Source organism: Sinocyclocheilus grahami, unplaced genomic scaffold (genome assembly GCF_001515645.1).
Source record: "Sinocyclocheilus grahami isolate Dianchi unplaced genomic scaffold, SAMN03320097.WGS_v1.1 scaffold330.1, whole genome shotgun sequence".
NCBI lineage: Eukaryota > Metazoa > Chordata > Actinopteri > Cypriniformes > Cyprinidae > Sinocyclocheilus > Sinocyclocheilus grahami.
Window position 1 is genome coordinate 858,051 of NW_015505509.1, and position 11,145 is coordinate 869,195.

Genomic DNA, 11,145 nt, shown 5'->3' on the forward strand with positions numbered 1-11,145 from the left:
GGTGGAGGAAGTGGGGGAAGGGAAAATATTCCAGAGGCTCAGAGCCAGATGGTCATTGATATAGAGGTGGCCCAGTTACAGTATGTTATACCATATCGCACTGTACTTACAGTCTTTTGCAGCTACGTTTGTCTTGGTGTGATTTATGAGGAAGCAACAAAGACTCATTAGGTGCCTGCAAACATCCCTTATTAGAAATACTGTTGCTCTTGCTCATATACTCCTGAGGCTTTGACAAGACAACAGGACCAAGATGGCAGTGATTAAAAAAAATGTTAGTACATCCTTCTGTAATTTTTTTTCATGGGTTTTAATTTAACTCTGATCAATCATAATCAGTCATAATTTGGTCAGCAAGTCTAATTACAAAAAGACCTTAAGTTGATTACACCGATTGCAATGCATATTTCATCAATAAATTTGATTATGTCATCCCTCAGTAATAATCTTCATCTTTTACTTCTGCTGACTTCACATTATATAGGAACAAAGTAGTTTACAGTCTTCCAAAGTAGAATTAATTTCATCAGCCCATTAAACAACAATTTTTTTCTGCATTGTCTTTTCTTATTGTATCTAAATCTTTATGATAAAAAAGACATGTCTAGTGCCTCTTTCAGGTTTTTGGTAATTAAAATAATATAACAATATAATAATGTCATTTAAAAAATATATAATTGATGTATAGAAGTATATACCGGAACGTTACATTTAATGTTTATTTTATTTTACTATTTAATATAGCTTTGTTTTTTCAAAAATATTATTAATTTCAAAAATATTATCAAATTTCACATACTTCTTGATAACATTTTACTTAATAAGCATCACTTTGTAATAACTTTGCATGACTCTGAGAGATTTTGAGGAAAGACCCTAGTAAAAAAAAATTAATCTATGGCATAATCTATTTAAAATACATTAATTTCATACCAGGTATACTTGAAATCCATTAACATATTTATTGACATGTCACTTAAGGCTTACTGATTTAAAAATATAATTAAACTTCATTTGGAGTATTTGGACAATACACTTTTTAATATTATGCCTAAAATGTGTTTTAATATCACTATTAAGTATGATCTTTGTATAATAATCAGTCTTTAAATGCAACGTATTTAAATTATACCTAAAGTATACTTGCAATAGTTCCACTTTAGCACAATCAAATATACTTACAGTGAGTATAGTTGGACCTAAGCCCTACTTCCACACAATTAAAGTGCATTTAGTACAAAGTTAGTTTTTCCAATTTAGCAGACTTTATACCTGTTTAGTATACCAAAAGTACAATTACAAGGTATTTTTATTAAGCACATAAATATGTGCATGTATTTGTAGTATACTTTCAAATACATTTTAGTATTTTTTTACTAGGGGAGGGAATAATTTTTGCAAATGAGATCCTACAGTTGTACAAGACTCATAATGTGTTACTTTTCTATCAGATTCTAATTGATTCTCTTTTTTTCAGTCTGTTCTCAGTTCTCAAGAGGAGTTTATGCTATTTTTGGATTTTATGACAAGAAGTCAATGAACACAATAACGTCGTTCTGTGGGACACTGCACGTCTCCTTCATCACACCAAGCTTTCCCTTGGACGGAAATCAGCAGTTTATCATTCAGATGCGACCAGACATCAAAGGGCCTCTCCTGAGCCTCATTGAGTACTACAAATGGGACAAGTTTGCCTACCTGTACGACAGTGACCGAGGTAAGGCACTGCACTGCATTATTCAACACCATATAAACATGACGTGTGTGAGCTGAGGAAAAATAACAGATTTACTTTTAAATAGGATTCCATTTGTGTTTTGCCAGTGGGAAGGCTTTCAGGCACATCAGCTGGTTTGTTGTTTAGCAAATCATCACTTTTGGATGAAGCCATTCCTTTAGCATTTTAAAATAAATATGAGTAAAGTGTCTCATCGCTTAAAGGTGCATGGGGCTGGTTCAGCATGGGGCATCGTTAAAATGCAGGGCTTGGGATAGTATTATAATTCACACAGTATCATGATGCTATATAAAAGCAATTGACAATATTTGATGCTACAGATAAGATTATGGCTGTTGCATTTAGAATATTCATATTTAAGGATATTAGCCTGTCAAAAGGCATATCTACAATGAAACGCAGGTTTATTTTGCACCTTGAGCTGGAGTGAGCAGGATCCAGCATTATTAAATGTTCATTTTGTGTTTGTTGAACCCACTGGCCTTTGTTTTGCGGCTTTCTATTTGCCTCAAGCTCGTCTGTGTCTCTCACTCTCCATTTTTTTTTTCAATCTCCCTTTCTGTTTTACTCATTTTCCTCTGTCACCCTCCAATTCTCGCTTTCTTTGATGGTTGCGGAGGTTGAGAGCTGTGTGGCACAAATGAGAATGGTTGACGTGAGTCTCTGAGGACCGCGGTGTCGTAAATGTCTGTAATGGCGATGTTTTATTAACTGTGAGGTTGCTACTTCAACTTTCCTGTGATGAAGATCAGTATGCACACAATGTGTCATTTATCATTTATGAATATTAATTATGTATACATAACCCAATGTTCCCAAAAATCCTCTTTGTGTGTGCATTTGCTTGCATGCCTTTGTGACTGTTTGCTTTTGTTGAGGGGTGAATCTGCATGATTTATTTTAGACTTGTGTGGTTGCATATGTGGGATGAAATATGCACCTTGATGCACACGTTTACATCACTTGTCATACTAATTAGGTCGATCGATGCTACATTCCCATGGTAACCATTGTGCTGTGTGTGTTATTAATGTGTCGGTGTTACTGTGTGAGAGCAGCAGCACAGCGCCTGTGGTCATGACACATTTCACTGGTGAGATCAGTCATAAATGCAAACTTAATGCCACATCCAGCATCCCTCCAGTCCTCCATTTGTGCAAATAATGTTGAGGATTTAAGGAATGTAATAGGATGTGCACTGCATCTTTTATGATACGTAATAAACTGTATATTTACAGATGATTTGCATGCTGTGGTTGATTAAGTTCAATGTTCAATAACAGTGTGAAATGTATCCGTTTTGAAACAAGTTCAGTTCAGCTTAAGCCGTTCTCCAGAAAGCAGCAATGTCATTATTAAACAACACACTTACTCAGATATCACTACTTTCAATCGTGTCTAAATTGAATATACTTAAAAATTACTCGAATATACTTAAAAATTATTACTTTGAGTAAGCCGTTTTTTTGTCGTACATCCATATCTGCAACCTTCATTACACTTGTGGTATTTACCAAAGATTTGTTGAATAATAGTCTAAAAGAAGGTAATTATGAATAATAAAGGCTTTTTTAGATTATTTATTTATTTATTTAAATTGTTCAAATTTTAAAGCAAAAAAAAAGCATAAACTTAAAGATGTTTCTTGTGCTAAACAAGGCTGCATTTATTTGATCAAAAACACAATAAAAACTGTAATATTATGAAATATTATTACAATTAAAAATAACTGTTTTCTTTTTTTCACATATTTGAAAATGTAATTTATTCCAATTTATTATAAATTGTGCATGTTTTAGTAAAGAAATGGCTGATGGGTTAATAAAGAGTTTATTCAAGCCCGATATTGAGCACTTAAGCAGGAAACAAATTCATAATTTATAGTCCCAGAAAAGCTTTTATTTTTTAAACCACAGAGCGTGAAAGTGAAAGTGGCTGGTGGCCAGGGTGGTAGTTGTTGTGCTTATATAAATTATGTGAAGGTTCCAGTTTAGTGTTTTGTTCAGTGGCGTGGATGTGAAGACGTGATGGATTCTTACAGCCTGCTGGGTGCTTTCTGCATGACAGTTGATCGCTTTAGATACTTTTTTCATCACTCACCTGGTGGAGATGCCAGCATCCTTTTACACTGGATACTGATGAGCAGGGAAGTGACTGTAGCTGAGGGTCATTTCGTCACCCTTCCTGCTGCCCATGTGGATCTGGCGTGTCGCTGTCCGTGGTCCTGGAACGCATGAGACAGGGTACCCAGAGTGTCGCTGACACACTTATATAGACTCACAAACGCTCTCTCGTGCTTGTTAGGTGGTGTGTTGTCATCAGGGACAGGTGCATGGCAAAAGAGAAATATGCTTACAACTGGAAAACATGCTTGAGCACCAGAATTCCTGTTTCAGCAGGTCATTAAATGTAAAGTTTGTCTGGATTGTGCATTTCTTTTTTGTTTGAGCTTGAAGGACAGTCACTGCTCCCCATCTCCTTTGACTTTATCTTTTCTTGGTGATTTGCTTTGTTTTAAAGTGCCTTATGTAATCAATAAAGGATTGGCTGTGCACAAAGACTAATTTTCCCTCACTGTGAGACTCATCCATAACCCCTGCATAATTGGGATGGCTAATTAAATCAGTGTAACACCTCTGAAGATCTACAAAGATCCAGCTGCGAAGTGCTTATAGAGAGACAATGAGATTATGTAATACAGCTGACATCACAGTTCAATAAGGGAGACCCCATACTGGTAAAACCAATAGACAGATATTGAACCACAACCATTATTCATTAAGGTTTCACTCATGTTTATGCAACAAGATTATGGAGCACTACGTAAAATAATATAATACATGCTACAAATACACAACTGTTTAAAAGTTTGCTCCCAGTAATATTTTTTTTTCTTTTAATGGGCAAGGATGCACATAATGGCTGAAAACAACAGGAAAGGTACCAACCAACCAACCAACAAACAAACGAACGAACGAATAAACGAACAAACAAACTAATAGAATGCTGTTCTTTTGAGCTGTCTATTCATTAAAGATTCTTGGGGGGAAAAGTATCACTGTTTCCACAAAAAAATTAAGCAGCACAACTGATTTCAACACTGATATTTTTATTAATTATTATTTTTATTTATTTATTTATTTGAGCAGCAAATCAGCATATTATAATTATTTCTGAAGGATCATGTGAGCATGATCAAGGCTAGAGTAATGGGTGCTAAAAATTCAGCTTTGTGATCACAGGAATAAAATACATTTTAAGATAATTAAAATAGAAAACAATTATTTTAAATTGTAAATATTTCACAATATTAGGTTTTATACAGTATTTATGAACAAATCAAATAAATGCAACCCTGTTTAGACTAAGATACTTATTTAAAAAACATAAAAATATTACAGACCCAAACTTTTGAATGGTAGTGTAGATGTCAAATGCATTATTATTATTGTTGCTGCTGTTGTTTTCATTTTGCCCAAATAAGTGTTACAATGTTAAATCTTTTTACATTTCAAATGACTATTTTTACATATCATGGTTAAGGAAATTGCTAGCAAATTAAATAAATTCATATTGAGTCAGGATTTGCCTGCAAATTGTTAAATCTTCAGCTTCTATGTCACCCATCAGGCATTCATTCATAAGTGATTTTGGAGTGTTCTGGAACAATAATGAACAGAAGTGCTATCATCTCATTTGCTCCTTAGGTTTTAAGTGACCCAAATCAGGATTTCCTAGATTGAGAAGTGATTTTGTAGTGTGCTGGAGTAACAATGCATTTCAATGCTATCATCTCATTTGTTAGCACTAATGGCCCTTACTAACGAGCTTTTAATCACTTATCTCCAAGAATAGCTGTAAGCCTTGATCCTCATGTCTCTAAGCCACACATTTAACAAAGGTTAAACACAGGAGCCCACTGTGCCTCGCACTCCCTGAGATTTTATCCACGATTAATGTACTCTGTCGAAACACGACACACTGTTTTCATATTCTTACAAATCAAATACACATATCTAGCATACAAACACTCACTCACATTGACTTAATTAAAGTGCCCCTATTATGGGTAAGGAAAGGTTCATATTTTGGTTTTGGGAGTCCCCAACAACAGGTTGACATGCATGCAAAGTCAAAAAACGCTTTCATTGTCTTATAATATGCATTTATTTTTATCTTACTTGCTCAACGACTCCCAAACGATTCGCTCAATGATTAATTTTCCCAAACCCCTCCTTTGTGGAAACAGCTATTCTTACTGCTCTAAAAGCGGCACCTATAGTGGCAAAGAATGAATTTGCATTTTCATTCAGACCAATGCGAAAAGACCAACAAGTGGGCGGGAAATATGCTAATGTTTCATGTTCACATCAACATTGAAACGGCTTGGGATTCGTTTGAAAAACGACTCGTTTCAATGATTCAGAGTTGACTCTTTCTTTTGAGAGACTGTAAATTCATACACGGTGCATTTTCAGATTTGAAATTTTGCTGGATGTTTTCATTCACTTAGAATGAAAGTTAATATTCCAAAAAATCTGTTCCTCTTCCTCATAATCAGGACTTACCACTCTCCAAGTTGTGCTGGACACAGCAGCAGAGAAGAAATGGCATGTGACCGCCATCAACGTGGGCAACATGAAGGACGAGAGGAAGGATGAAGCATATCGCTCACTCTTTCAGGACCTAGAAAACAAGAAGGAGCGGAGAGTGATTCTCGACTGTGAGCAGGACAAAGTTAAAGATATCATGGAACAGGTATACACATCAGCTGATGCACTAAATAGTTCTGATGTAATCGACATTATGACATTGTCATCTTAGCATGCAGCATTTCAGCTCAAACAAAGTGCTCCTAATATGAGCTGGTTTAGCTGCATTAATTAATGTAAGTCCTTGTCATTTGTATGGGTGATGAAATAATGCAGACATTGCATGTAAACAAGCTAATCAAAGCAAAACAAATGCATTATCATTTAATAGTTCAGGGTCAGCAAGATGTTTTTTTTTTTTAAATAATTTTATTAACCAACAATCTAGTAAATTATTACTCTGTTTTGAACTTTGTAATAATAAAAGATTTCTGGGGGGAAAACTATATACATGCATACACACACACACACACCAGCACAACTGTTTTCAACGTTGATAATAATAACTGTTTCTTGAGCACTAAATTAGAATATTAGAATGATTTCTGAAGGATCATGTGACATTGAAGACTGGAGTAATGGCTGCTTAAAATTCAGCATTTCATCACATAATAAATTACATTTTAAAATATATTAAAATAGACAGCAGTTATTTTAAATTGTAAAAAATATTTCCCAGTATTTATATTATTGTATTTATACTTTAACATTTTACATTTTTTAATTAAATAAATGCACCTTTGGTGAGTGTAAGGGACTTTTAAACAGTAGTGGATGTAAAGAAAAAGAACTTGATAATCCAAAAGGATTTTTTTCATCTTTATATAAACAACAAGTCTACATAATACTTAAATAACAATATAAAAACTAATAATTAAAGCAACTTAGTACATTTTAAAAGCACCATAACTATGAATCATTAATTAGGAAGCACAAACAGACACCATTAGCGGGCAGAAAAGTCCTCATGAGATGGGTTTTTCATTCACACTCGCTGCACCCTCAGGGAAGAGCTATTGATTTGTATTTAAAGCCTGCAGAAGTGTGTTTAACCAACCGCCAGAATCAATGCAGCTGATTTGGGCTCTATAATATAGCTTTATCTACACACACAATTGCACGTACACATCACAAGTACCTTGCCGTCAGCACACAAACCTCTCAGACTGCTTTTATTTCAGCATGGAGCAGTATACATTTTCTTATCATTATCTAAAATATATTTATGAAGTGTAGTTTCACTTCATGAGCTTCTTTATTCTCGTTGCAGGTCATAACTATTGGCAGGCACGTGAAAGGATATCACTACATCATAGCAAACTTGGTAAATTATCTCAAATGTAACACTACCAAAGAACTACACATCTTATTGAAAATGTGCAAAAATGCTGAGAAAACCATGTCATGTTTTCAGGGTTTTGTGGATGGAGATCTTTCAAAAATCCAATACGGTGGAGCTAATGTCTCAGGCTTTCAGATTGTGGATTTCGATGACCCTCTGGTATCTAAATTTGACCAGCGCTGGGAAGCCCTGGAGGAAAAAGAATATCCTGGAGCAGACAGCAAGATACGGGTGAGATCTGTGTGTGTGTGTGTGTGTGTGAGACAGTCGCTTTTACTGTTTCAGACAGCTTCACTAAATATGATTAAAAGAGATGTTCAGGTAATTGCTACATGAACATAAAACCTCTTCATTTAAATGCCCGTATAGTTCAGGCCATTTGCAGGACAAGCTTGTTAGTCATTTTCAACTCCAGATAAAATGTAGTCTCATCTGTCTTCTCGCCAATTTACAAAGACTAAGTAGGTGCTTAATTTCCTGGGACTGAAATCAAGTGTTTCATTCTTACATTACCAATGAAGCCTGAAAATGCATAATTTAGAATTGAGAACGCCTTTTAAATTACAGTACATTCATGAATTTGAATTGAATGTACATTGCGGTAGCAAACAAATTCAAATGTAATGAAATTCATAAAACTGCTGTTATTTCCTGAGACAGCTTTACCAAATAAATGTTAAAGGAATAGTTCACCCAAAAATGAAAATTGTGACATTAATGACTCACCCTCACATTCCAAAACCGCAAGGCCTGAAATCCGAGAGCTTTCTGACCCTGCATAAACAGCAACGCAGCAACTAAAGTAACTACCACGTTCAAGGCCCAGAATGTCAGTAAGGACATCATTAAAATAGTCCATGTGTTCAACCATAATTTGATGAAGCTATGAGAATACTTGTGCACAAAGAAATCAAAAATAACTCTCGAGAGTCAATCTTGAGAGTACCACAGCGCATGCGTGTGCATTCCTCTGCTTGTAAACAAGCCGCAGTGTATCCGGGTTCTACGTCAGAACACCGACTCCTGCGTCAGTAGCACCTTGCGCATGCATGGTGCTCTCGTGAATGCTCATTGAATTGAACGCTAGAATTGCTATTATCACCTACAGTACAAGTATATTTCTGATTTTCTTCTCCAACCCTGTCAACTAATTCCTTACCATCTCTCACTCTCTCTCTCTCTGTATCCAGTACACTTCAGCACTGACATATGACGCAGTTCAGGTGATGACTGAGGCCTTCCGTTATCTGCACAAACAGCGAATTGACATCTCCCGTAGAGCTAACAATGGAGACTGCCTGGCCAATCCTGCTGTACCTTGGGCACAAGGGGTGGAGATAGAGCGTGCCCTAAAACAGGTGACATTATGCCAACCTGCCCAATGAGCACAAAGAAATCTATATAATTGTATTGTTTATATTGGGTTGTTGAAGTATTTGTAAAATAAAATCTTAGCTTAAATAAGATTTTGAACCCAGATAGTCACTTTTAGAGGCCATTTTAGATATTTGAACTTTTTCTGAAAAAGAAAAGAAAATCCCTCAAAAATGATTTTTCTTTTCTGTCATATCATTTTCATGCAGGTGAGAGTTGATGGTCTCACTGGTAATATTCAGTTTGACCAATATGGAAAAAGGGTGAATTACACAGTCAATGTCATGGAACTGAAAAGCAATGGACCAGTTAAGGTAAGGCTTGGTTCTAAGAAAAGTGTATATTAGAAAATAAAGCAGCATTTATTATTTCACATCATAAGTGTTACAAGTTACTCACAAATGCCTCTCTTTTTCAGATTGGCTATTGGAATGAAGTTGACAAAATGGTTGTGACAAAGTCTGATCTCTTCCCAAATGATACAATGGGGCTGGAAAACAAGACTGTGATCGTCACCACTATTCTAGTAGGTCTCAGTTGTGGTTTTCCATACTATTATGCTGTATTGTTGGAGTACGTGCTCCTTGACAAGGTGTTCCCTGCTGTCTTTTTCAGGAAGCGCCGTATGTAATGCTAAAGAAGAATGCTGACCTTTTTGTGGATAATGAAAGATATGAGGGGTACTGTGTGGACTTGGCAGCTGAAATAGCAAAACACTGTGGATTTAAATATCAGCTGAAAATAGTAGGAGATGGCAAATATGGAGCCAGAGATGCAGAGACGAAGATCTGGAATGGAATGGTTGGAGAGTTGGTTTATGGGGTAAGAAAGATATATATTTTTTAAACCTTCAAAGTTGGACATATATTAGTGATAAGTAGCTTCTAAACTGTTAGCATCAACATTTCCTATGATGAATTAATATTAAATCTCTTTGATTTTAGAAAGCTGACATTGCAGTGGCTCCACTGACTATCACTTTAGTCAGAGAAGAAGTCATCGACTTCTCAAAGCCATTCATGAGTTTGGGCATCTCCATCATGATCAAGAAGCCTCAGAAATCCAAGCCTGGTGTTTTCTCATTCCTGGACCCGCTGGCCTATGAGATCTGGATGTGTATCGTGTTTGCCTACATCGGCGTAAGCGTGGTGCTTTTCCTGGTCAGTCGTTTTAGTCCATATGAGTGGCACACTGAGGAATATGAGGATGGCCAGATACAGACTAACGAGTCAACCAATGAGTTTGGGATTTTCAACAGCCTTTGGTTCTCTCTTGGAGCTTTTATGAGACAGGGCTGTGATATTTCACCAAGGTTTGTTCTTGATCTTGCTTGGCCTTGATTCTTTGGTCAAAAGATATTGATTTAAGATGAATTATTAGTTATATCTATGTTGAAATGAATAAATATACTACACTAAAACATTACATATTTAGATGATCGTTATTCATTATGCATGATAGACTCATCTAAGCAGGCGAAGCAAATTCTGCCTAGCAGCTATTTTCACAAATACCTTAAAATCATTAGTGAAACATCTGTTCAGGCTTCATGTTGACTTCAAAGTCCTTAGTCACCAACTCATAAATATATTTTCCGAGATCATACAAGACTGAACAGTTTCAGAAATACAGTGGAGTTGCATTTAAATTGAACATATTTTGCTTATTGAAGCCTATTAGCTGTGAAAGAGATTTTTAACTGTGATCATGCTGTCATGCCTAATATTTCCCATTGGGCATTTTTCATCAGGTCTCTTTCTGGTCGCATAGTTGGAGGAGTCTGGTGGTTTTTCACCCTGATCATAATTTCATCCTACACGGCTAACTTGGCTGCCTTCCTAACAGTGGAGAGGATGGTGTCTCCAATTGAAAGTGCAGAGGACTTAGCAAAGCAAACAGAGATTGCTTATGGAACTTTAGATTCTGGTTCAACAAAAGAGTTTTTCAGGGTAAGAGATCTTTTTCCTCACTGTAATCCCTATAATCCATATGCCTACTTTTTCTTTAATTTTGCATTTGCAATTTGGTTTTAACTACTA

At 35.8% G+C, this 11,145-nt stretch overlaps 1 protein-coding gene across 1 annotated transcript in view; it reads left to right on the forward strand.

The window, feature by feature from the left end:
* The first annotated feature begins 426 nt into the window (after positions 1-426).
* The window catches only part of gria2b (glutamate receptor, ionotropic, AMPA 2b), an 18,193-nt gene continuing 7,474 nt past the window's right edge, over positions 427-11,145 (forward strand). The window contains exons 1-11 of the mRNA XM_016295082.1: positions 427-439; positions 1,478-1,717; positions 6,300-6,496; positions 7,661-7,714; positions 7,805-7,963; positions 8,923-9,090; positions 9,316-9,420; positions 9,525-9,632; positions 9,722-9,928; positions 10,051-10,418; positions 10,857-11,055. Of these exons, the coding sequence (XP_016150568.1) occupies positions 427-439; positions 1,478-1,717; positions 6,300-6,496; positions 7,661-7,714; positions 7,805-7,963; positions 8,923-9,090; positions 9,316-9,420; positions 9,525-9,632; positions 9,722-9,928; positions 10,051-10,418; positions 10,857-11,055 (1,818 nt within the window). The remainder of the gene's footprint in view (positions 440-1,477; positions 1,718-6,299; positions 6,497-7,660; positions 7,715-7,804; positions 7,964-8,922; positions 9,091-9,315; positions 9,421-9,524; positions 9,633-9,721; positions 9,929-10,050; positions 10,419-10,856; positions 11,056-11,145) is intronic.